The following is a 27,694-nucleotide window of genomic DNA, read 5'->3' as shown; positions in this document are numbered from 1 at the left end:
CATGTTCCTTGTACTGTTGTGTTCACATTCTGGCCTCCTCAAAACCTGAATTTAAATACAAAGAAAACCACAGGCTCCAAACCATGCCTTCTTCTTAGAAGTATTTGCAGCCAGAGACCAGTTGTCAGGAGAGAAATCCTATCTCCAGGAGGAGCTGGCATTTTCTCTTTGCAAATGTTGGCCATTCTCATCTCCTGGCTTGTGGATAATCTCTTCACTTGTTCCTTAAAAGAGAACGGTTTGCTCAAGATTGAGCCCCAAGGTCATACATTAACCCCTCTTCAAATAGGTTACATTTCACAGTCCCAGAGCCTTTACAGGCTTAAAAAGAACACTCCATTTATGGCAACAACCCTCCCCCATCAGGAAGGTCTAATAAATGAGCTCATATTTTACTGACCCCTAAAATACACAAGGTTAATCATCTTTCATGAGATGCTCATGGCTTCTTGACTTATTACTGGGCTAAGGCATCATTGGCTAATGAGATTAAAATAATTTCCCCCCATTCAACTCCTTTTCTTCACTGTCTCACCCTTCTTTTGCTACCAATGATTTTGGGTTGATTGATTACTTGGGAGTCTAGTCAAATCTCACTAAGCCTGAGACACAGGCTTCTGTTCTAGATTACAAGGTGGCCGCCCTATTGGCAGATGAATATGAGTAATGGACAATGAGCATGTTTGGGGTTCCTGGAAGAAGACGGACACCTTCCTGCAGCTGAGCCAGACTTGCCTCACCAGGATGATTCGTTAAGACAGTCAACCACAACACTTACACAAAACAAGCTCCCTTTCACTACATGGTGATATCCCTGCTACAAATAATGACTTCCCTGACTTTCTGATGGGCTCTGACACACAAGCTTCCCAAGGGGAAAGTTTGATTAAATTAAATTTATGTTTCAGTTTCCTGCCCCCATTTCTCTGAATGCCTCTGAGGCATATGCTTCTGCTTACTGTCCTACAGAGAGAAAGAGATACGGTCTTTTCTAACAGTCTCTGCACATATGCGCTCCAGTAGGGGTGAAATGACACATTTCATGGGAAACCGTTGTGGACAGCATGTGGACAGAAGGGCAGCAGGGTCACTGGGTAATTCAAAGCTCATTAGAGCATAATGCTCTGGCAGGAAAGGTCACGTGTTCATTACATGAGAAAGCGGGACAGCCAACCTCTTGCCTTCCAAGGCCACGTTCTGCTCACCGAAGCGCACACAGAGAGCGCACAAAGCAGAGGCAACTTTTGGCCACTTTCAGGATGAGTGTGAAGACAAGGAAGGAGCAACAGAGCATGGGCTTTCCATTATTTGATAGCATTGGAAATAACTTTTGAACTTTCTAAGTTTTAACTTAAACCTCAACAGGTATAGGCTTAATGAGAAGGAGGGTGTCCTGGTTCAAGCTGGGAGTGGGGACTAGCGTCCTGCCTACCAATCTGTTCCAACCCCTCTGCCATCTCCCACTTGTGGTCCCCAAGGATGTCAGCAATATGACCTCGGGAGCCCATGAACATGTCACCTTACATGACAGAAGGGGCTTGGCAAGTCAGGTTGAGATGGCGAGATTATCCTGGATTTTCCAGGGGGACCCAACATCATTACAAGAGTCCTTAAAAGTGGATGAGGGGAGTAGAAAATCAGAGAGCATACACCACAGAAGAATGGCCAGAAAAATGCAATGGAGCTGGCTTTAAAGATGCGAGAAGGTTACCATGAGCCAAAACCTGAGGGCAGATTCTAGAAGCTAGAAAAGACAAGGCAATGGATTCTTCCCTGGAGCCTCCAGAAAGGAATAATGCCCCCCACCCCCACCTCTACCCCAACACGTGATTTTAGCCCAGTGAGACCCGTGTTGGAGTCTCACCCACAGAGCTGTAAGGTAATACATGAGCATTGTCCGAAGCCATGAAAAACCCATGGTCATTTGTTACAGCAGCAACAGGACACTAACACGGAAACTCTGCAGGACCATAGGGAACTTCACAGAATGCAGAACTCCTGCTTTTGCGCTCTCCAGGGAGGGCCTCCTACTCCCATCCTGGCACAGTAAGGACAATGGGTAGAAGCAAGACCCAAGTTAGCAGCAGTGGGCGGCTGACCTCTGCCCTGCAAACCCCCCCAAATTTTCAACAATCCCTGCTCTGAGAAAGTGGTCTGCTTTGGGACAGAGTGATGGTGGCTTCTACAGGTCTGTGCCTTTCACGGGCATTTGTTTCCTGTCCTCAGAGACAACATAAACAATAGGGCAATTAACTGGGTAGCAATTAACCCTGTGGGAGTCCATGCATAACTGAGAAACGTGTCTTGCCTTCCTAGAAAGAATGAAGATTGAGAGGCCAGGGCTTGCCACCTATCTGGCTGGCATCCAATCCAGAAAACACACAGGTGCCTCCTCTTGTCCCACACCTCTGCTGCTTTCCCAGGTTCCTTAAAGGCCAGGGGGTTCTGAGTTCGCATTTCTTTCTCCTTTCATGAAAATACACCTTTCCTGAGAAGGTTTTCAGTTCAGCACCCAGAGAAATAACTGAAGATCAGGGTTTCCACCGTAGCCCAATTTTCCCAGACACCAGTTTGGTGCCAGGTCCTTGGCTGTCCCTGGTCCACCTCCAGAGGACCTGGGACTGCTGCTGTGCTAATGCAGCAGGGCTCTGGGACTGTCCTGTCCCGCTTAGCTCAGCATGAGGCACCCGATCTGCTTCTCAAGATGACCCCAAGGGTCAGGACGTAGCACATCAGCTCTCCACTATCAGTCCTCCTGTCTCAGGAATCACAGGCTTTATGGTCAAGGAGAAAGAATCAGCTGAATGGTCCCCTCCTTCCTCCAGCCGCCACTGTGGACCAGTGACCTCACAGTGTTATGCTAACCCCAAGCACCGGTCTAGCTGGGTGACGTTCTGCAGCGGCTCCGATTCTAAAACACAGCGGCCTTATTGCAAATGCATATTCATCGGAACTATTCCTGCTCGCTCTGTCTCACAGATTACAGCGCTAAAAGTACAAAAATATGCCAGCAAGGCGACATGCCAAGGAAAAGGGGCTAGGATCCCCGACAGAAGGCACTTGACAGGCTACCCTCCGGGGCTTGGGAATGGCACAGGGAGGAGGGAGGACACAGAGAGCCTTTGAAGGCGTGAGCACGTTCAAATTCATCCAGGACCGGTCGGGATGCGGGGGCGGCATCCACGCATGTGCACACGCAGTGTTTCAGTACTCGGAATGACCCGAGAGAGTAGCGAGGAATGAAAGGTTGAAATCTGAATGAAGAGATGCAGGATGAACAGGAGGGGTAAAATGTGTCTCAGCTGGAGGCTCCATTAGCCAGTGAAATTGTCTCCTGAGGGACGCGGTCGGGAAGCTACTTGTTTAAGACATCTGAAAGTGGACCGGCCAAAGGGAGGGGAGCGCTGTGGGACCTCACCTTACCTCCTGGCTGCTTCGGGAAGACAGAACCTACAGAATGTTTTTCTTTGTCCTTTCCTGATGGTCCTCTGTTCTGTTTCCCTTCCTTTGATGGACCAGCCAGGTCTCCGCCTACCTGCCCCTCCGCACTCTGTCTATTCTTTCCTTCACTTTCCCTCCTTCCTCAGATAAATCAAGCTTCTGTCGGCAGCAGCCTCTGGGGAGGCTGAGAGAGTCCTCCCCGCCCCAGACCCCAGGCACTCATCCATCTTTGATGGAGCACAGCTCCAGGGACAGAGCAGGTGCTCAGAGACCGGGAAGGGGGTGTGTGAAAGACGAACTGGCCCAGCCTCCTCACAGCTTGCCCTGCTCGGGGTCCCCGTACCAGAGCACAGCTGTCACACCGGGAAACGGGAGGAGGCTCATGGCCCTTCCCCAGAAACACGCAGAACCACGCGTCTCAATGAACCACCTCCTTTATGCCCACTTGATGTCTGGGTTTGCTGCCTTCCTTCTTTGTCCTCGCCTCTCTGTGAGGACTGCCTCATTCTGCCCTTAAAAGAAGGGAGGGCTGGTGACAGACCATGGTGTTGAGGGACACAAAACTTGCCAACAGAAAGGCACGGGCAGCTGATGACGTCATCTGCTCCTGTCTCCCTTAACCTGAGGGGTTTGGTCACTCCTCAGCCATGGTGCAGGAGCGACCTTAGCATACTCTCAACTAATTGGCCGTCCTAGGTCCTAGCGTCACATAGCTTACACGTAGCCGAAGTTCCCATAGCTGATAACAAAGTAGAAAACCACCTTCGGCAAGTCAGAGTTCATGGACAGGGTCTCAAAGGAGACATATTTTTATTTTTCTCCTCCATTCCTGGCGTACCTTCCTTCTCCATCATTCTGGCCTTAGGTAGGTTTCTCCCCAAATCTCCTACTACAGTGACTCGACCCAAAGCAATACAGTCGAATTCCTATCAGAGTCCGTGTCATACTACTCAGCAGTTATTTACTTCTTGAATTGTTCGGGGTATGCCTCACCAATGAGACTGTAACACTGGAAACAAAGAATCCTGTTATATAATTCATAAAATTTCCCTAGGATAGTGACAGGACATGCATTAGGTGCTCCAAAAATATTTCTTGATTAACTGACTGGTGATTAACTTCTCATCTCTGTTAAGAAAAAATTCATATTTGTTTATTTATTTTTTACGATTTTATTTATTTACTGGGGGCGGGGGAGCATGCCCAAAAGTAGGGGAGGGGCGGGGAGGGAGAAGCAGACTCCTCGCTGAGCAGGGAGCCAGACCAGGGGCTTGATCCCAGGACCCCGAGATCCTGACCTGAGCCGAAGGCAGAGGCTTAACCAACTGAGCCACCTGGGGCCCCTTATTTTCTATCTATCTATCTATTTATTTTAGGGAGGGAGGTGGGGAGAGGGGCAGAGGAGGAGAGAGGGAGAGAGAGAGAGAGAGAATCTTAAACAGGCTCCATGCCCAGTGCAGAGGGCTGATCACAACCCTGAGATCATGCCCTGAGCCGATAACAAGTCAGCCACTTAACCGACTGAGCCACCCAGGAGCCCTGAAAAAATTTGTAATTTAGATTAGACAGTAGTGACAACCAGAGAGGGATCATTTTTTACTTTCTCTCTCTCTCTAGAGATTTTATTTTTAAATAACCTCTACACCCAATATGGGGCTCGAACTCACGACCCCGAGATCAAAGGGGCACGCTCTACCGACTGAGCCAGCGAGGTTCCTTCTCTTTTCTTCACAGTGTATCTCCATCTGTGTATCGGCATGATGTCTCACCCTGTGCTCCCCCCGCACCGTCTCCCCACCCCACCCCCACCCCCACCGATGGGGCGGACGTACCACGCAGCCCGTGGAGTCCAGCTTGCGGTCTGAGATGCAGCGGAAGTTCTTACTGCAGCCGCCGTTATCCTTGCTGCAGTCGCGCACTGGCCCAAAGGAATCCAGCAGAACCTCCAGGCTGTCAAAGGAGGACGAGGTCATCAGCTCCTCTCTGTGGGGAGACACGGAGGGGAGGGGGAAGGAGTCAAGGGGACTTCGGCGCAACAAGTAGCATCACATTCCAAGTTCCTGTCTAGTCCACCGCGTCACGTCTCGCTCTCGCTCCCAAGAAGTAAAGATCAGCCACACTCTGAGCCTTGAACTAACAAATTATGGACATTCTCCATATCTGGGAAATGAGCCAAGGCTGTAATGCCTGGTCAAAGAAGGAGGTCTAAACTTGGGCAAGGGAATTAACATTTTATTGCCTGTCAGTCCTTAGGGGATATGGGAAGTGCTTACAAACTCTAATTTTATGTCCTCTCCCAAAGCAGGAGCCTTGGGGTGTGCGATATTGACCCAGATAGAGTAGATCCTGGCACGGCGAACTAGGAATCTGAAGGCAGCCTGCCAACTTCCCCTTTGAGCTCGTTGTGATTTCTTCCCGAGCTCCTTGGGCCTTTAGGTGGTTCCTCACTCACACCCCCACGCCACATGCGGCCTCGGCACCCCGGGGCCCAGACGCACCTGACCTCTACAGCGTCCTCCATCACGGTCATGTCCGTCTTACACTTCGCGGAAGGGTTAATGGCTAGTTCAGCGGGCGGGATCACAAAGCTCTTGCTCAAGGGCAGCCACATGCCCTCCCCGAGGGTGTAGGTGAATCTGCAGCGAAACCCAACACCAGGGGGTTACGGCTGGGGGACCGGCACCCTGTCGGAGGACCTGGCCTTCTTCTGTCACGGGCTCCCTGCTGAGCCCTCGCGGCCTCTGCAGAAAAGGATGCTGACCACCATTCCATGGACAAGACAACTGATTCCGAGGGAGGCCCAGAGGCCTACTCTTGTGTACCTGCCCGGCCCGCTGGGGGAGCTGTTGATGGCACGGTCTCACCCGTGGAGGTGGTTTTTAACAAACCCTAAGAAATCCAATTCCAGTTTCTTTCAGATAGGAAGCTGGGCTTCCTCAATCCTAAATCAGATATATTCGGAAGCATTTGAATTGAAGAGACAGGCGGGCCTCCCACCATCCCCATGCCTCGAATGGCACACTCACCATGGTAGTGATGGCTTCTCTCTGCGCCTGGAGAAACCCCACCAAGGGAAAGGGGGTGGGGAGCTCCCATCTTCTGGTTATTGTATGATGCATACATAAACAACCAAAGCCAGCAGCCCCGGGGAGAGAAGAGGATGAACAGAACAAGCCTGGATGTATTCTCTGCACTCCTACCCACACTCTCAGCTAATAGCAAGTAAACCTCCAGAGACACGGGAGGTTGTGGGTTTTTTTTTCTTAATTCTTATAATAGGGGCTAAAAGGAATAAAAGAATCAATCAGCATTTCAAGGAAGAGCTTCAAGAAACCATGAAAGATTATTTGTTTATTTATTCATTCATTCTATTTCAAAGGCATTCACGTACTCTGTGTTCACAGTCAAAAATAGTCTGTGGGATAAAAGCCAGTGTGGGTGGGATATCACAAGGCTGAGGCAGTCTGCGGCCCCTTCCAACTTTAATGTGGAGGGAGGAACAATTGAAGAATGCGTACAATTAAAAAGAACCCGGCCCTGGCTTCATCAGCATGCTGGTCACCGAGTACCACTTCAGAATCCTGCTCTTATCTCCCCCTTAACTCACCCACTCCCTTCTCCACTCCCTGGGGCTGCCGGAGAGGGTAGGAAACCAGACGGAGGGCATGAGATCTTTTATGAGAAATGTAGCGCTCTGGAATGCTGGCCGCAGAGATACCCATGACCAAGGCTCGTGAGATTTTCACCCACTCCCTGAATGACAGCCCTAGGAGCTAGCATGGCTGAAAGAAGAGAGGGCAGGTGCTCAAGGGAGAGGCAAAACCACTGAGCAAGTGGACGATGGCCCGGATTTGGGAGATGGCCCCCTACTTCTCTGACCTGCAGGGAAAATCTCCGTATTAAGCAACGTTGAAATTTCAGCGAGGCCTCTTTGCTCTGAAGGAAGCCCCCAATTCTTCCCACCCCTGGGGACAGAAGGCGATAGCTGGGGCTAGGTCTGTGCAGGGATGCAGGGGGGCTTCTGTACCAGGTGAGGGAGGCCCATCAGTAGGGGACAGAAGAGGACACCTGCCGAAACTGAAGCCCTTTCTCTCTCTCTCTCTCTCTCTCTCTCTCTCTCTCACACACACACACACACACACACACACTCCCTCACCTGGCAAGATTAAGGAGCCAATTCAGGGCATGTGATTGCCCCAAAGTGCCCAGAATTTGCACCTCAGGAAGGAAGTGGGTCGAAGGCAACAACACGTGAGCAGTTGTGCTGACAAAGCATTTCGGAATGGACATTCTTGAGGGCAACGTTACAATAGGCTGGTTGGGCTGAGGGCACCACTGATATTACAAATAACCTACTGTTTCCGTGAGAACATACGCAAGTTTGAATGGTACCAGGAGAAAGCAGTCTACTTGTTTATTTGGACACAGAGGTGAATTTTTGTTTTCTATTTTGGTTATAAAATTATAAGTTTGCACAGATGCAGAGCAACAAATCTGGGACCTGTAGCTTATAATTTATGAAACAGATTCTAGGAAACAGTTGGCATTTCTAGCAAATTTCTGATGGTTAATTTTCCTTTTGGAAGAGAGTCCCATGTCCCTCCATTTATGGCTTTAAATATTTAACATCTAACACACAACTGGGAACACAGGAGATCTCCAATACATATCTGTAGCTGGTCATTTCAGGCGTTTCCTAAATGTTCCCATGTCCTGCCATTTCAGCTTTCCCTACCTCTGTGTGCAGCAACAATTTGAAAGGAAGAGGAAACCACCTTTTTCTCCAGCTAAAACCACTCAATGCATCTAAGACCCACAGAGGGAAGTTTACATCTCCAAAGATGCCACTCCCGAGCACTTCCTCAGCTTCTCCTTACACCAAACCCTGCCTCATACTTCATGCTTCTACGGGGCAAGCTGACTATAGTTCCTTCCTTAAGTCACCTTCGTTTTCTCACCTCTTGGCTTTTGCTCTTGATAATCCATTCTGAATTTGCTTCCCTTTCTTCTTTGCTGGATGCCAGTCATTTTAAGACACAGTTAAAAAAGACGGTCTCTTCAATAAATGGTGCTGGGAAAACTGGACAGCTATATGTAGAAGAATGAAACTCGACCATTCTCTTACACCGTACACAAAGATAAACTCAAAATGGATAAAAGACATCAACGTGAGACAGGAATCCATCAGAATCCTAGAGGAGAACATAGGCAGTAATCTCTTCGATATCAGCCACAGCAACTTCTTTCAAGATATATCTCCAAAGGCAAAGGAAAGAAAAGCGAAAATAAACTTTTGGGACTTCATCAAAATCAAAAGCTTCTGCACAGCAAAGGAAACAGTCAACAAAACAAAGAGGCAATCCATGGAATGGGAGAAGATATTTGCAAATGACAGTACAGACAAAAGGTTGATATCCAGGATCTATAATGAACTCCTCAAACTCAACACACACAAAACAGACGTCATATAAAAAAATGGGCAGAAGATATGAACAGACACTTCTCCAATGAAGACATACAAATGGCTCTCAGACACATGAAAAAATGTTCACCGTCACTAGCCATCAGAGAGATTCAAATTAAAACCACATTGAGATATCACCTTACACCAGTTAGAATGGCCAAAATTAACAAAACAGGAAACAACATGTGTTGGAAGGGATGTGGAGAAAGGGGAACCCTCTTACACTGTTGGTGGGATTGCAAGTTGGTGCATCCTCTTTGGAGAACAGTGTGGAGATTCCTCAAGAAATTAAAAATAGAACTTCCCTATGACCCTGCAATTGCACTCCTGGGTATTTACCCCAAAGATACAGATGTCGTGAAAAGAAAGGCCATCTGTACCCCAATGTTTATAGCAGCAGTGGCCACGGTCACCAAACTGTGGAAAGAACCAAGATACTCTTCAACGGACGAATGGATAAGGAAGATGTACATGTACATGAAGGAGTATTATGCCTCCATCAGAAAGGATGAATACCCAACTTTTGTAGCAACATGGATGGGACTGGAAGAGATAGTGCTGAGTGAAATCAGTCAAGCAGAGAGAGTCAATTATCATATGGTTTCACTTATTTGTGGAGCATAACAAATAGCATGGAGGACATGGGGAGTTAGAGAGGAGAAGGGAGTTGGGGGAAATTGGAAGGGGAGGTGAATCATGAGAGACTATGGACTCTGAAAAACAATCTGAGGGTTTTGAAGTGGCGGGGGGTGGGCGGTTGGGGGAACCAGGTGGTGGATATTAGAGAGGGCACAGATTGCATGGAGCACTGGGTGTGGTGAAAAAAATAATGATTACTGTTATGCTGAAAATAAATTAAAAATTTAAAAAAAAAAGACACAGTTAAAATTCTCACCCCTTCCAGAAAGCCCTCCAGGATCTTCAGGCTCAACCTCAACCTGAGCCAAGGGACACTCCTTTGTGCGCACACGTGGCCCTGGGCTGCGCCGGAGATGTTGAATTGTGCCCACCTTTTGAACTGGGCACAGTTTTTTGATATGTTGAATTGGGCCCACCTATGCCCACCTCAGACACCTGAGGGGTCTGTCACCCCTCAGAAGAATGTGTTCTCTTGGACGGCATCTTTGTTTTCCCACTGCTTAACATGAATTTTGGGTCCAATGTGGGGGTCACACCATAAATATTTATTGACTGATCAATAAGGAGATTTAGTTATGTTCTCTAGTTTGCACGCGCTACAGAAGAATATAATCTTGATTTTTGAATTTAAAGGTAGAAGTGATGGTAAGATTATCCTTCATTTAGAGCAGAACATGGGTTAATCTCTGGGTTTGAATGGATTTAATGGTCGAGAAGGAAATCGGTTTCACACTGTGAGCGACTCAAAAAGTGCCCAGTGGTTTCTGAGACACAACCCTGGGCCACGTTCACAAGGAGAAACAGTGTGCTCTTCAGTCGCTGGTGGGGTCAGGGTGAAACACACAGAGGAAGCAGTCAGGTGTGACTGAGACCAGCCTCACTTGAAAACTTTCTCTCAACATGACAGGTGCTCTGCAGAGCTGCCCCATTTATCCCCACAAGAGTCCTCTGAGGTCAGCCACTTGGCTCCATTTTATGGATTAGTCAACTAAGATTATAAGGATCTCAGCAACCTCCCCAAGGTCACCTCTCTGTAAGTGGGAAAGATGGGGGTTTGTGATACTCAAGTAGGGCTCCCAGCAGCTTTCCAGCCCATACTGGCTCATGCCTATGAAATTCTAAAGTTTTCTTTTCTTTGCAAATTTACTGAGTAACTCCAAAAACCAAATATAGAATAAACTGTCAGAGAAAAAGCTGTGTCCTGAAATCTCATCTGCCCCTCATTCATACAGATTTGGCAGGAATGATTTCAAAAAGCCACCAAAGAGAAACTGGGAGAGCATCTGGAATGCTTTCCCAAGTTGGGCCTTCTCTCGTGACAGCTGGTAGTGACCACCGCACCTGATGGCTCAGCTGTAGCGAGTCGTGCACACGACACTGTTGAACCAGCTTAAAACTTCTGCTCAGAGGCCAGCACTTGCCGGAGTGGAATAAGCCCGTGTGCTCACTGCAGCTTGGCATCAAAGAGAATGTGAGGAACTAGAGGAAGAGCTCTTGGCCTGGCATCTCCACTCTTCCCCAGAGCAGGCCAGTCCAGGATGAGATGTTGTTCCCAGTGACACAGGTACACATGTGGAAAGGACGGTCTCTGAGAGAGAAATCTGGTCTGCAGCAGCCCTTTCACTAGAGGATCTAGTGGAATGGCATGATCCTAGCCACAACGGAAAGGGCATCTCTGGGATACACGGGGTTTGCTGAGAAGTCTTTGAGTCTAGCCTAGGCCCTTCCCAGTTTCTTTGGGATTGCAGATTACCAAGGTGAGGTTGGGTATCAAGGTCTTTATTAATTTGGTTTCAAGTCCTTAGGAAACGCCTGAGAGGATCAAAAACAGATACTTGTTGGAGATCTACTGTGTTCCCAGTCGTGTGTTGATGTTAAATATTGAAAGCTGTACAGGGTACTACCCTTCCCCTCAGGAAGACATGCATTCACTGGTGAAATAAATAGGCAAATAAAAATAAACATGAGATAAAATAATTGACAATTAAATATTACAGACTGTACATTACAGGTATTGGAAGGGGAAAAGTCATTGTGGGTTGGAGAAAATTGAGAGCAGCGCTTCTCAGTCCTGGTTAGAGATCAGAATTACCATGGTGCTTTGAAAGAACACTCATGGGCCGGCCCCATGTCTCAGAACTTTTCAGTTAATTCGTTTGTGCCAGGTGAGATCACTGGTCATTTCTGAAGCCCACTGGGATTCTCCTAGAGGACCAGGGTTGGAGAACAATTCTTGGATGAGACTGTAAACTTCCTAAGGTCAGGGACTATGTCGGCCATATTCGTTTGGTCAATCTACAGCATCTAAACCAGTTTCTTGGAGTGGTCTAGACTATGAAAATGGGTAGTGTTTATATTAGGAGAAGAGTATATATTCAGTCCCGAATAGGAAATGTTCAAGTTGCTGGGAAGTGGATCAGGATGTGACTAAGAACGGAAGGTTCCAAGGGAGAAAAGCAGCATATAATACACACTTATACACTGACATTCACCAGCGGAAAGACTCAAATGTCAGAAATGTGCAGTGGCTTGGAATTCATCAGGACACTAAATCAGAGGTGAGCAGAACGACAAGTAAATAGTCCTTAGCTTCTTTAAGAGATTATGGTCACCGACCAGGTCAGAGAATTTTCCAGAATAGCCACTAGCAGTCGGTTTACTCAGATCCCAGAGTGGTTTCGATTAAAGTTCCTAATACCTATCACAGGTAAATCACGACCCATGGTGTTTGTCGGAGAGACTAGTTATTGTCACATTAGGGAGCAACATGATTGATTACCCCACTGACTCCCTGAAATCGTTGACTGAAAGGGTCAAGCCATGCAACTGACCCTTCGGTGGTACCTGGGTATCACATCCAGTTGGCAGCTAACAAACTTGAAAAGAATAAATGGTGCTTGTGGGGATGGAAACACAGTTTGTGGGCAGGTTCTGCTCTAACAGCAATTTCATTAAGGCCCCTGTTTTTCAAAGTGCTAGTTTCTGACTTTTAGGGGAGAGGAAACTTATCCACATTAAGCAGCCAAACTCCACAAGGCTCTCCATCTGCCTTATCTTTATCACCCTTTGAAGGTCCTCACAGACCAGCAGTGGAGAGAGAGAGAAAAAAGTCAGCCAAATGATAGTTCATCGTTGGAAAGTTGAAATGCCCAAGTCGCAGTGTATGGAATATAGCTGACATCTTGTGTAGCACAAATCTTCCAAAGCAGCCTGGGGCCAAGGCCATCAAGGTGACCCCGCCTCCCCTTGGAGAGACACTCAGGAGGGAAGAAGGCAAGGGGAGGCCTTGAGAGGAAGCGATTCTGTATATCTGTGCTCTTGCACAGAGCACGCCCTCAGAGAACACTGCAGGGGCCAAACCGGTCCATCTGGAGCAAGCAGGAAGGAGGGTCAGGAGAAGCTGGACCACAGGAGCCGGCTCTAGGGGGCAAATGTAGGAGCAAAGGGAACACCTAGGCCAGGACTGGCTGACAGGGAGGGTCTGGGGAAGGGTCTGGAAAGGCAGGAGTGAATACATGAGACTCGGCACATTATAGGAGAGTGGGGAAAAGGGAACAAGTTTTCCATCTGTCCCACACTGCTCCCCATTTCTGCCTTAGGGCTTCGAGCTAGCTTAATGCAGGCATTGACATCAGACCCGCCCTGCCCCCTGACCCCTCCCCACCCTCAACCCCACTGGACGGCTGACTTCCTCTCCCTGGGGGCATGCACGCACAGGGACCTGTATCACGTGCAATCTCGGCACTTGGCCGGTAGTCAGCGGAAGCACATTGAGCCGCACGTTCCTTGAGTGATGGGTAGATTGAAAGAATAAATGGATGATAAGACCTTAGTCTGGCAATAAACGTGTTCCAACTAAAGCCTGGCGTGAACGAAACTTTGTGAAAAATCCAGTAGTTCGTGGCGGCACCCGGATCCTTCCTCTGCTTGTCAACTTTTCCAGCCTGTGCTATTCCAGGTGTGTTGGCAGAAATTTGGGAGGGAGCAGACACCTCCAATTTGATTAGGAGGGTGGTAGAGAGAAGAAGATAATAATGAAGTAGAGCTGAGAAAAGGAGGCGGCAGGGGTGGGACAAATTCATTTTGAGCAAGATTTGATGAAAAAGGTGCAAATTAGATGCAAAATGGAGAAGCAGAAACTGACATTAATTGCCTGCTCTGTGCCAATTTCGGTGCCAGGGGCTTTCCCTGCATGATCTCATATATTCCGCATAGGAATAGTACCAGGCATGTGACGTAGCCCCACTTAGCAAATGCCGAAACTGGAGGCTTCAAGGGGTTAAGGAGATTACCAGGATTCACAGAGCAGGCAAGGAAGGAAACCAAGACCCAGAGTTGTCTGCTCTCCAACTTCCCCACGGTGTCACAAGGCAAGAGTGTGGGGCCAGTGCTCTTGGTACGAGGAGAGCAGAACTGCTAAACGTGGTTCTCCGGTTATACTTTGCCTCTAGGAGAGAAAGTTCACTGGGAAGTGGGACATGGACGGGGCTTGTAGACATACATAAGCAAGTCCCTCGACAGCCACTTACCTGAATATTTTATCAGAAGGCTGTTCTCCCAAAACCAGGTCAAAGCCCCGCTGAAATATTGTGTAAGGCCAAGGCCTAAAAGGAGAAAAATCATTCGATTACAATCAACTCCACAAATACCCTTGGAACATCTGCTTTGTGCAACAGGCACTGTGCTGGTTCCTGGAGACCCAGAAACAGAGAGAACCTCATCCCTGCTCTCCACACTCCCGTTGGTGAGAGCTCACACAAGATCCTGAATGCTGAAACCAGACTGAGAGCAGGATCAATGTCAAAGTCACCAAACCACTAGGAAAGTGAGCTATAATTGACATGACAAACACAAGTACACAGAGAGCAAAATTATGTTCAGGTGGACCTCATGTAGCTGTAATTCATGGCCCTTCTGATGTAGACGGGACAGACAGACACTTAGCTCTGCCTCACTTTAAAAAAGAGGAGCAGCATGATTTCTTGGGAAAGACGAAAACCTCTGGAATCTGACAGTTCTGGGTTCAAACCCTGTTCTGCTGTTGACCCACTTGCTTGCTGTGGGAAGCGTATTTGCCTTGCTGAGTTTAATTTCCTCTTTGGTTAAAAAAAAAAAAAAAAAAAAATAGGGTTAATAAGGGCTGCCTCCAGACCACTGTGAAGATTAAGCAAACCTCTTCGGCCAAAGACACAGCTCACACAGGGTCCTCAAACTGTGCCCCTTCCCTACTCAAAGTGACATGACAGTCCTGGGTCTTTGACGGGTTCCAGATGTTTTCAGACATTTTTATGTAATTCATTCAAGCAGAAACAATTGAAATGGTGTTTTTAAATAACTCTTAACTACAAGTCTCCCTTGTGAGCTTCTAGGTTTTGTCCCCTGTACTTGAAAGTAACAACTATTTCACTTAAACAGTAGATATCTGTTGACTAACCCGAATGTCTAAACCAAAAAATATTGACTCATTTGAGCTAGGCTTTAGTGAAGCCTGGGATTGTGTTGGGTACTAGATACTGTATGTCCTAAACTGAGCCCTTGCTCCCATGGAACTCGGTCTCAAAACTGACCCAAGAATTAAGGACTTTCCTGTAGAAAATCCTTTGGTTTTCAAGAACCAGTAAGAGTCAGCAGAATAAATTGACATAATTATGATCTGGGGGCTGGGAACCAACCTTGTATCTGTGTGGGTGCTATCACCCAGGAGAGTGCATTTGGGGACATTCATGGTTGCTCTTCAATAACACTTGCTTGGAGGACACGGCTGGCTTTTAGAGGGCAGGGCTAGATAGGCTAGAAGAGTACAGTGCCTAGGACAGCTCTGCGCAACAAGGCATTTCCATATGTCCTGCAAACTACTGAACGTCTCGCTACACATTTACATAGGTGAAAACCTGAACTATGCGAACTCCGTTTACATAGAAGCACAAAGCAGCTTGTACTGTTTTAACGTATGACACATTCTTCCATTGCATAACTACCATGTACACCGAGGGGAGATGATACATCGTTAGAAATTTTACCAAGAGTTTTCGTAAGTTTGGAAAACAATAGCACTGTCCACGATGCTGTTCACGATCTTTGAGTCACCAATGCGGCACATCTGAATCAGTCTAGATCGCTCTTACATATATTGTATATCATATACTACTCTATATGTTACCTTGCAGTGAATCAACATCAGGCAGAAATGTCTGTCGATTTTATTATTTCTTCTATTGCAATACTACCACAGCACTTACACATTAAAATGGTTAGTCTATCATTACCAATTACGTTCTTTTTATTTCTCTTTTAATCACTGTTAAGGCATTATATTTATAGTTGAAATTTTGCATATGTAGGTTTTATTATTTATGAATTTCATGTAAGGATTATAAATGGGGTTAAAAATTTCATTATAAAACAGAGTGTTGGGTATGATAGGGTTGAGCACCACCAACTTAACTCAACTAGTTAACCAACTAACTAGCCAAAAGAGTTAACAGTTGCAAGGGAAGCCATTAAGACTACAGAAGGAAGTGCCTGGGATGAAAGCATTCTTTTTTTTTTTAATGCTTACTATTTATAAACACTTTATTCCTGGATTTCAATTTAGAAATACCCTGAAGCAACTAGAATTGGTTCCAAAAAGTACCCCACACTGTATTATGAATAACCCCTGCATCAAATAAACAGCTCTCCCCCATGTGTTTTCTGTGTTTGTTCTCTTTATTGGAGGTGAACCCACAGAGAGGGGTTTGAATAGGATTCTTTTTTGCTGAACAGCAAGTGGTGGCTTACGGGCAGCTAAAAATTATGTATTAATTCAAGAAAAAGTCTAGAAGTCATGAGGAAAAAAAAAGTCCCACATGATCCTTGACACCTAGAAAGGGCAGCAGAAAAAGAGGGATGTGTACCTTTATTTCTCTGTTGGGCAAAATCACATTTTATTTACTATCAGCTTAATAGTTTTACATAACACACATTTTGCCTTCGAGTCATCTCCAACACTCAAAAACTGGTACAATGTGTAATTAGAGTTAATTCTTGGCTTGGTTCCTAGGTTGTTTGAAAATATATTTTGAGGAGCCAAATTTTAGGACTGGCGTTGATTACAATGTGAACAATTAACTGCGTAGAATAACATAAATAAACCTGTATTCAAGCCATTGGTAATTGACATAAATAAACCTGTATTCAAGCCATAGGTAATAAATCAATGAGCCCACTGATTAAGCACACACCAGCATGTTGCTAGGTAGGTCAGACCAAAGTGCCCCCCTGTTCTCGAGGGGCCTGGAGATGGAGAAAGACAACTCAAATTCCAAGGGCACAGATGTGCACGGTAGACCTTGCCCAAATCACAATGAGAAGCAGCAGGGCACAGAAATCAGGACATGGGTTCCGGAGCCAGCCTGCCTATTTCCAGTTCCAGCTTCGCCACCAATCACAGTGTGATCTTGAGCAAGTCCCTTAATCATCGTGTCCCCGTTCCCTCACCTGCAAAATGAGGTTGATGATAACAATTCTATCTGCTTGGCCAGGTTGTCATGAGGAAGAACGATTTAATATAGCTTAAGTGTTCAGAACAGTGTCTGACAGTTAGGGAGTGTCCTACAAGCATTGGCTAAAAAAGTTACATTTATCAGTTACCCGAATCAAATACGAACACCATAGTAAGGAGATTCCCTAATTTTTATAAAGGAAGAGGTGTCCGACCTGCGGTCCAAATGCGATGGCAACACCAGGCTTTAACTCAGATTGGACACATATGAGAGCTGCCTGGAGAGGAGGTCGTGATGAACGTGGGAACACCAACCCTCCACCTTCCCCCCACACCGCCCACCCAGCCGTCACTGCACAGGACAGTGACCATACAGTATGGACATTCAATACACAGAGAGGAGGTCAGAGCAACCTGTGAAACGGTGAGCGTTGCCAACCACTCTAGCAAGGGAATAAAAGAGAATCTATTCATTTTCTTCCCACCAGTCAAGGGTGATCCGTCCAAGAGATGGGGATTCCTGTTCGAGTTAGTTAGCAAATGTTTACGGAGGGCCTATTGTGTGTGAACTGTGCTACTAGGCAACAGGAGTTGGGATAGAGAGATTCTTGACCTCAAAGGCACCTACAGTCTTTCTGAAGAAACCCATATATGTCCAGGCAAACAGAAAGGAACGAGTAAACGGGAAGAGGAATGGAGTTCCGGGAGGGAGGCCAGACGGTAGCGCAGCGGTACAGAGCTCATCCTGGATGTTGGGCAGCTGGGGGGGGGGGGGGGCGCCTGGAACGGGTGGCAGGGAGCTGGATGCACGTGAGCTACAGGGGCCACACAGGAAAACACAGGGGTAACACGATAAAGGGCAGGACCTAACAGCACCAAAAATCCTTGGGAGCTGAGTTATCCGTGACCACCTGACAGAGGAATGGCCTCTGTGTCAGGGCCGTCTGGGCAGAGGTCCAAGTCAGAAGCCCATAACTGAGTCCTACATCCACGCTGAAATGGATGTTGCCGTGGGGGTGCGCAGGAACCACGGCCCTGCAAGGGTCCCTCTCCTCTCTTTGCTTTGTTTCTCACCCTTTAGGTTTTATTCCCTCAGAATGGCTAAAGCACATGGAGGAGATGTGGCTCCCTTTGGCTGTGGCTCATGTCTTTATAGGTTCAGACCACAGAGGGGATGTGCCCCTTCCTCATTTGGAAAACGTAGCTCATGGGGGAACTGCTTGACATGCCCTGAGTCACAGAAACCACCAGAACCGACTCTCTGGGGCTGGGGAAGGAAAGAGGCATCTAAGGAGAGGCAACTCCCATTTGGGTTTTGGGGCTCAAGCTGGGGTAGGGGAGTGAGTGTCAAAGAGAATAATAATTTCCACCTCAGCTTCTTATCTGCTTGCGGGGGGCAAGGGCGCTGCCTCTGTCAGAAGTGGGGGGCATCACTGAGCAGGCTGTGCCAATGTGAGTTCTGTGGAGAGAGCGCGAGGCTGTGGAGTTGTTCAAGGATGGCATCGGGCCGGGTGTGGGGCATGAGGCTGAACCCCACAGCTGCAAGGAAACGTCACTCTCTTGACTCCAACTTGGATGCGTGACCTCCAATAGTCTGTCCTGTGCTGGGCATGCCAGTCACAGCTTCTTCACTGAGGAACATTAGCAGCATCAGAAGTCAGAGCAGAGTTATTTATTGGTTAATTTCTTCATTCTGGCCAATCAAGACTCTGAGGACTGCTCCATGGGGGCAGCTACAGATGGCCTGGATTCTGGGGCAATTGCAGGCCAGCGTGGCAACCAGGTGGGATCCATGGCCTCAAACGAGAGCTTCACCCCTGCCACAGACAAGCCCCATAGTAATGGAGACATGGCAGCAAGTGGGACACACACGCAAACTGGGGATACTGAGAACAGTTAGTCATCTTTGCCTTGCCTTTTCCTCTCTCCCCATCTCACACTGTACCCACAGTTTACACAGAATCTTTCCTCAGCACAGGCAACTCCCAGACTTTCAGCTTCCTCTTCTTTCCCAGGATACATCAGCCATCATGGGCTTTTCCCCTTTGGTCTTGGTGTTGGGCTGGGCCAGAAGTTGACCGTGGCCTTGGCTTGACCTGCCTGGGTCTTTGGGCATTTCTTCCACCAGGGAACTGAGACATAAGTGAGCGAGTGAACATTCTGCATGGTCAGCATGACTGGACGGTCCCTTCACACTAGCTCTTGTAGGGCAGGGAGAGACCTGGTGGACCGGAGTGTTTCAAAGCTGGCTTTTGGATTAAGCGCCGCTTTCTACCTAACAGTGGCACCTAGACATGGGGCTTGAAAGAATGTGGGCAGCATGTCCGATGGGCTTCCTTGTGGAGAACTCAGGACTCATCACCTGGGAGGGAGAAGGGGAGTAGAGATAGCTGGATAAATGGACAGATAAATAGCAGGGAGGGAGGGAGAGGGAGGGAGGGGTAGAGGGGCAGAGAGAGCAGAGAGAACGCATGGGGGGTGTGTGTTTACACTTCAGTGTGGAGAGAGAGATGTTCTGATGCATTGATGAGTAAGGCACATTGTGATGGGCTTACAGAAACCAAGAGCTTCTTTTGAACTTATCTATGTCTCTACCTGTCGCTAAAGAGAGCATTTTAGAAATGAAAATAATCTATCCACAGTTAAATAAAAGCACATCCTTTGAAGTTTGCCTCTGGCCCACATTCGGCTAAGTTTCCAGTGGAAGCAGAGTCTGTGAAGTTTCAGCCCAGCCAGAACTACACTATGGGGTCCTGGTTGAGAATATCATATCCATATGTAATGTGACAGCTTTTGAGCAAATGTTCCTTTCCTTAGCACGGTAAATGCATTTGCAAGCAGGGAACAGTGCAACAAAGGAAGAACAGGGGTTCATTAAAAAATGCTTCTGGAGAAAGGTAGTTTGCAAGATATTCAGGAAAAAAAGGTGAAGAGAAAAATGGTAAAAATGACTTATCCAGCAACGCTGTTGGCTGAAACTTTCTATGCCTCCATTTATCCTAAAGATAAGAAGGGAAGATTACTACATGCTACTGTCTTCACAATCAGGACCAGTTCTGGGAGAAGTTAAGTACTGGAATGACAGATGCCTAGATTATCTGCTAAACCTCAGGCTTTGTCAGAAGTTAAATAATAAGGATAATGAGGCCTGATGTTCCTATAGGATGCCTTAGGGCCTGGGGACCCTGGCCGATGTTGTTTCTTTTCTTTGCTTTTTTAATAAAGATTTTAAGGGGCGCCTGGATGACTCAGTTGGTCAAGCATCTGCCTTCAGCTCAGGTCATGTGCAGCCGGGTCCTGGGTTGGAGCCCCACATCAGGCTCCCTGCTCAGCTGAGAGTCTCCTTCTCCCTCTCCCTCTGGGGCTCCCCCTGCTTGTGCTTTGTCTCTTTCTCTCTAAAAATAAATAAAATCTTTAAATATTTTATTTATTTATTTAACAGACAGAGACCACAAGTAGGCAGATAGGCCAAGAGAGAGGAGGGGCTCGATCCCAGGACCCTGAGCTGAACACAGAGGCTTTAACCCACTGAGCCAGCCAAGCGCCCCAAAAAATAAATAAAATCTTTTTAAAAAATAAAGATTTAAAAAATGTATTTATATTAGAACTAGAGAGAGTAGGAGTGGGAGGAGGGGCAGAAGGAAAGGGAGAGAACCTCCAGCAGACTCCAGCTGAGCACAGAGCCCTATGCGGGGCTCGATCTCACTACCCTGAGATCATGACCTGAGCCAAAACCAAGAGTCAGAACTTAACCAAATATATCACCAGGTGCCCCAGATGTTTCCTTACCTGAAATTTCTCTCCCTCCCACCGACGTGATAACTTAGACTATTCTTTCAAGTCTGGCTTAAAAATCACCTCTCAAAATAGACCTTCCCTAGGGCTCCAAGGCTAGGTTATGTCCCTTGTTATATAAAGCACACTTTCCTTTATCAAACCTATACATCAAATCAGTTTATTATATATTGAGTTGCTATTCCCCTCATCAGATATAAAGAGCTGAGCCATCCTTTCCGCTCTCCCCTCACTGTCCAGTGTAGCACCGTCACGACTAGACTAGAGCACTAGACAAGTGACGAACGAGGCCAGACCCGGGTCCGAGTCCCAGAGGACGCAGTCCACCATAGCCTGCAATGTCAGCCAAGGCACTTCCTTTCTCTCAGCCTCAGGATCGTCATCTGTGATATGGGGAGAAAACAGTACTTAGACTTGTATATAAACGAACGTGTTTACACTAGCCCCAGCGCCTGCCCCACAGAACAGAGTCAACCAATACTAATTAATGTCATTACAACTAATATTACCATGGGATGACCAGAAAAGTGCATTGCTAACAGTACATTTTAAAAAAATAAACCACAGGGCTCCTAGGTGGCTAAGTCGGTTAAGTGCCTGACTTCAGCTCAAGTCATGATCCCGGGGTCATGGGATGGAGCCCCATGTCGGGCTCCCTATTCTTCAGGGAGCCTGCTTCTCCCTTTCCCTCTGCCTGCTGCTCCCCTTGCTTGTGCTCTCTCTCTGTGTCAAATAAGTAAATAAAATCTTTTAAAAATAAAAATAAAAATAAATAAACCATGATGGGGGTATCTGGGTGGTGCCGTCCAGTAAGTGTCTGACTCTTGATTTCGGCTCAAGTCATGATCTCAGGGTTGTGAGATCGAGCCCTGCCTGGGTTCTATACTGGGCATGGAGCCTGCTTGAGATTCTCTTTCCCTCTGCCCCGCCCTCCTCTCTCTCAAAAACAAACCAACCATGATGACCATGGTGTGTTTTATAAACTCATGTTATGTTTAAGCACGTAAATCTCATGTAAAGACAAATGAAATATTCACGTGACTTTATTCATTATTTAACTTCTATTATTTGGAAGTTTCTAATGCAGCAGAATACCATATTTGTCAGTAAGTAGCAAAGCAGCCAGGAGTGTAGCTCTGCCAGCAGATGGAGTAGGTTTAAAACCTGGCACTACTACTAATTAATGACCTTGACCAAGGTCATTAATTCCTGCCATCAGCCCATTCTACCCACTTGCTCCAGTCATGCTAACACCACCTGCCCCACATTTCAGAGCCTGGCTCACTGTCCTCTCTGACACTCCTCCTTGATTTTTGTTGACTTCAGTACCCACTACGATGATCCTTTCAATTCTCAAACCGTTCAGCACCTTGACTTTTCTTAAATGACCCTGTCCTCCGCCCCCGACACTCATGGTAAAGCCCAGACTACCAACATATGCAACTCTTCCTTGGTCATAGTTTCAAGAACCCTAATACCTGACCACCACCTCCTACCTTCTCGGATCATACTTCCTAACACCAGAATTTTCTACCCTCCTGAGACTTGAAATCCATTCATTTGACCACCATTGTACTGACCTTCACCTCATGCATTCTCTCCACTCCTACCTTACATTAAATTCTGTGGCCCATAAATTCACACCCTTTCGTGTAACCTCAGCTCTCTCACCCCTCCTCCACTTCACCATACTTGAGTGTCTAAGACGCCCCAGCACTGGTTACATTCAACGACCCCGTGACTCCAATTCTGTCCTTCTACACATGATGCAGTTGGCAACCACGCTGACTGGTCTTGTCTTAAATCCCACACCACTGACCTTGAGTGGGCTCTGAATACCGCCTACATCACACTACGTTTTCCCTTGTCTGTTCATTCTCCCACTCTCTAAGATCTTATTTCAAAGCTTCTTCTTTCTCCTCAAAACCTCCAACACCTCCTCCCCCATCCTTACCCTCGGCTAATGCTGTATATCCTACGGAATTGAGAAAACAGAGGCAATAGGATTAAAAGCTTGCACTCCCACATCCAATCACCAACCCGCCTCTTGTCTATGACCTGGCCCTCCTCCCAGCAATTAGGCACCAACAGTATGAGTTCCATCTAGAATGCGACTATCCCAACTAAGCTTTTGGCATCTTCTAGGCTGTGGGACATAAGGGAAGGAGCCCCAGCTGGAATTCACAAATCCAAACTCCCTTCTGCTACTAGGACCTCAAGCAAGTAAGAGTGCCCTAAAGTCTTAGTCTGTTGATATGGAGAATGAAAATCACGAGGTATAGCATATTTTTAGCTGTACACTGTTGAGCCAACTGTGTATAAATAAACCTCAGATCATTGGTCTTTGATTATTCATTTTCATCAGCTTTTTTTGCAGTTTTTATTCTACATGTTGTACATGTGTGTGCTTTACAGAGATTATCTCAGTGAAAGATGAAACAATGGGAAACTGGCACCATTCCTGCCTCTTTGTGGCCCAATTTTCTCATCTATAAAATGGGATAATAATAATACCTACTTCACCAACTGCTGAAGATTCAGTGATCTAAAATACATGCAAATTACTTATAATGACCCTTGAAATGTGGTAAGTTTTGAATAAATGCTAGCTGTTACTAATCACATATTACTGGGAGTGCTGGTTCTAAATGTTGGAAAGGGTTTTCCTGAAGAAATTTTAGAAATACATGAAATGATTGTGAAAATGATAATCGTGAGCAAAATGACAGTAATTAACAAAATTCAAGGATACAACTTGGCAAAGAAAGTGGCAATAGAGATAAATACACACTCTGATGGTTAATTTTTTTTTTTTCTGATGGTTAATTTTATGTGTCACCTTGACTTGGCCACAGTGTGTCTTGACTTGTGCCACAGTATCTGGCCCATCATTATTCCAGGTGTTTCTGTGACAGTGTTTCTGATGAGATTAACATCACAAGCAGTGGACTGAGTAAAGCAGGTGGCCCTCCTTATGTGGGTGGGCCTCACCCAATCCGGTGAAGGAGCGAACAGAACAAAAATGCTAACTAACCTTCCTTTGAGTTAGAGAGTGATCCGCTTGCCTGATGGACTTTGAACTGAGACATCATTTTTTTCCCTGCCTTTTGACTTCAACTGAAACCTGGCCTTTTCTTCAGTTTTAAGCCTGCTGGCCTTTAAACAGGAGCTCCGACATTCATTATCCCGGGTCTCAGCCTTTGGATTCAGACCAGAACTAAACCATTGGCTCTGCTGGGTCTCCAGCTTGCTGACTCCCGATCTTGGGACTGTCAGCTTCCATAATCACACAAGCCGGTTCCTTATAACAAATCTTTTTCTATATTTGTATCTACAGGCTCATGGTTCTGTGTCTCCATAGAATGCTGCCCGATGCACACACAAACACATACACATACACAACTGCAGAATCCATGCTTAAACTTTTTGTCAACGCAAAGCCTTTCAGGGGTAAGAGAAGTGAAGGTACATTAGCATGGACCAGAAGTCATGCAGGACACAGCAGTACCTTGACCCTGACCACGTGCCTTATGGAGAGAAAGATAAATGTCTGTCTGCTTCTGTAACCCAGGGGTCCTCCCAGAAGGCAGACACAGAGTCCATCTGCCCTCAGCTGGAGAAAGCTGGTGCAGACCTGCAGTTCCCTTGTATATTCCGAGATCAAGGATTATAGAAAGTAATAGAAGAATCCTTGGAAGGGCTAGAAAAAGCTGGTAACGGTAACTGCCATTTCTTAAACATCTGCTCATGCTGGACAGACACTGTGCTCAGTGCTACACACACATCCACCATTTCACAATCAACCGTAGAGTTATCCAGCCTGGTGGTGACTGTCCCCGTGTTGCAAGGGCATGCAGAGGTTCAGCAGGGCTAAGGAAGCTGTGCAAGGTCGCAGAGCCAGCAAGGGGCACGGGTGAGTGTTACCACAGAGGGCACCACCTGTATTTTCTCCTGCACCTTGCTCCCCTCCCCCCATCACAGGTACAGAGATGTTAGAGAAACGTACCAAGACAGCCCAGCTCTGCTGGAAGTGCCGCCACCTGGCTACCGGGCTAGCTTGCCCACCCCCGGCTTCCCAGGGCGGTGACAGGAGGGCCAGATGCTAACTGCGGTGCCCAGGAGGAATTACCCGCTCCCTTGCTATGTTTTTGTAGGACAGTTCTGCCCTACCCCAAGTGGTCTTCAAGCGGCTCATTCATCCGTTTTCCTCTTTCAATGTTCTCTCGTGGACCGAGACACTGGAACTTTTTTATCTTTGCATCTTTCCAGCTTTGGGGTACATCAGATTCAACCCACACATGGCATCATGGTTCTCAAACTTTAGTTGTTCTCCCTTCAAATACCGAGGATGAAGCCAACCATCAGTAGTTTTAAAAAGTTAGGTGGGTGATTGCAAAGCACACAAGAGGCTGAGAATCACTGGCCGACTGTGTGCCCACTCGCTCTCCCAACCAATCTTTAGGAAGGAGTCTGGCATGCCGTAAAGTACTACCACCATAAGAACAGAAATTGCAACATAGCCTGGAAATTCACTGGAACCCATCCTTACATTTTGGAATAATAATGAGAGATGAAGCATATTGAGTTCTTTCCTGTCCCTTGTATTGATGAATTAAGATATCCCAAATCTCATTACAATTCTATAAGATGTACATTTGGTTCTTCTAAAAACTGTCAAGTCATTTTGGCTTCAGTGGATCAACATTTTCATTAAAAGAGTATTATACAGCTTTGAGATTTTCTTGCATTCATAAATGGGGACACATGCTCCTCCCCCCACAGACACACATGTGCCCCTGCTCCGCATGAACACAAGTTCACAAACTTGCACACTCTGCCACAGCCGGCTGCAACAATTGCTCTGGGGAAAGGGGAGTTCAGACGGCTGCCCGGACCTGAGATGGCTCCCCCATACCCGCCCTTGACCTTGTGCTAGCTGCTCTGGATCCTGAAAGCTGTCCTGAAGAACAGAGACCTGGAGAGCAGGGTCCCTTGTAAAGTAAATCACCATCGAGCCTTCCATCATTACCACAAACCACCCCATGGCCCAGATTCTGTGGGTGGGCTCTGGACTCAGCTCTCCACGGGAGCGTAAGGCCTAGATTTGAGCTCCTTGCCAGTCCTGCGAAACCGACCAGATACTTAACTAACTTGCAGTGATGATGAAAATAGCTGTCTGTTACTTACAGGGCTGTAGGCAGATTAAATGAATGAATAAATATGGTTTCAATACAATAACCGAAATACAGCTGTCACTTTCTAAATGGAAGTTCCCTTCCTCCATTTCTCTCTGGACTCTGAATCTAAAGGCTCGGTTGATTTTTACCCTGGGCTGGTGCAGCCAAGTTCTCAAGTTCAATCCTCCCCAAAGCTTGTTAGTCTCGCTTACTCCAGTCCATGGGCACAGCCTGTGCCTTGCGTCCCTGGACACTCGTCTTTGCTCAGAGATGAACTGGACCCAAGCTTGGGAATAGATCTGTGCATATCCAACTCTGCGAGAAAAAGAGCTCGACACCTATTCACTGCTGAGTGTGACCTCTGTGTACAAAGAAGGGGGCCAACCTGGGGTTCCCTCCTCCTCCACAGGCACACACACGTTCGGTTCCGGTGAGAAGGCAGGGCAGCCGACAGCATGAAGACAGAAGGAAAGATAAGATGCAGAGAATGTGCAGGAGAAGAAGTAGCTTCCTATATTCCTCTGATTTTATGCCATGGCTTTATGACAATGTAAATGAGCCAGAGAAGAATCATAATATCCATCAAGGACTTTTATTTAGAGCTTGTACCCCTTCCCCAAAGTCCTTTCCTATCTACTAATTTGTTTCAGTTCAACATATATTTAGCAAGTTTCGTTATTAATTCAATTCCTCACTCACATATTCCTTTATTTATTTACTTGAAAAATATTAATTAACCAAGTGCCATGATAAAAAAAAAAAAAAGGACGGTTTGCTAAACACTATCGAGGGACACAGAAATGATTAATACATGTTCTCTGCCATCAAGGGCTTCATTAACGTAGTGAGTCATTCCCCAACCAGTTAGTAGGCCCCTCTGATGAGCCAGACACAATGCAGTGCCCTGGGACACACAGATCAAAGGCTGGGTCCCTGTCCTCTGGTGCGCTCTGGTAAGAATGACAAGTAAACAATCCACGGCATTTTGTTTGTCAATTTTTAGGACACAGCAAGTAAAAGCTGTTATTTATTGTGCATTGACCGGCAGTCCATGAGCCAAGTTCATTGACTTTCACGTCATTCTCAGAAAAACCCAGAGGCATCAGCGTTATATTAATCCCATTTCGCAGATGAGGAAAGCAAGGCTCAAGAATGTTCAATAATGCTAGCCAGCCTCACACAGATAACATGTGGCAGTGCCAGGGCCCAAGCATGGTGCTCAGACACTACAGCTCCTGCTAGGACCTCGGTATGTCACCTCCACCCTGAGCGGCCTGGCTGGAAGGGCTAACCCACACCCACACGCACACACACCTGCTTCTCCGTGAGACGCAGGACTGGAAAGGCTGAGTTTTAACCATAAGCTTAGGCCAGATGGGCAGCGGGTAGTGAGAGAAGCAGGGCTGGCCCTTCCGAGAGAGGGGAGCACAGCGATGGAGAGCAGGAGTGCAAATCAGGACCGGGGCGCAGGAGAGCTGGAAGAGCCACATGCCGCTGATCAAACATTTACTCTCCCCATTCATCCCTATTTCAGAGATAAGATCGTTGAGGCTCAGAGAAGTTAAATTGCCAAACCTCTACAGAAGAGAAATGAGGTGAGATCATTCACTCATTCATCCAGCCATGTATTCAGCAAATATGTATTCAGCAGCTGGCGTGGGCCAAGCTCTGTGTTCTGGGGATACGGATGCGAAC

General features: G+C 46.9%; 1 protein-coding gene across 3 annotated transcripts in view; it reads right to left on the bottom strand.

Annotated features, from left to right (window-relative positions):
• Positions 1–27,694, bottom strand: part of ASTN1 (astrotactin 1) — a 316,666-nt gene that overhangs the window by 98,506 nt on the left and 190,466 nt on the right. For all 3 annotated transcript variants that reach the window (XM_059412846.1, XM_059412844.1, XM_059412845.1), the window contains exons 9-11: positions 14,074–14,148; positions 5,940–6,077; positions 5,274–5,424 (exon numbers count right to left, since the gene is read on the bottom strand). In XM_059412846.1, coding sequence (XP_059268829.1) covers positions 5,274–5,424; positions 5,940–6,077; positions 14,074–14,148 — 364 coding nt within the window. The remainder of the gene's footprint in view (positions 1–5,273; positions 5,425–5,939; positions 6,078–14,073; positions 14,149–27,694) is intronic.

The sequence above is a fragment of the Mustela nigripes genome, chromosome 10, assembly GCF_022355385.1.
Source record: "Mustela nigripes isolate SB6536 chromosome 10, MUSNIG.SB6536, whole genome shotgun sequence".
Taxonomy (NCBI): Eukaryota; Metazoa; Chordata; class Mammalia; order Carnivora; family Mustelidae; genus Mustela; species Mustela nigripes.
This window is presented reverse-complemented; position numbering and strand designations above follow the sequence as displayed.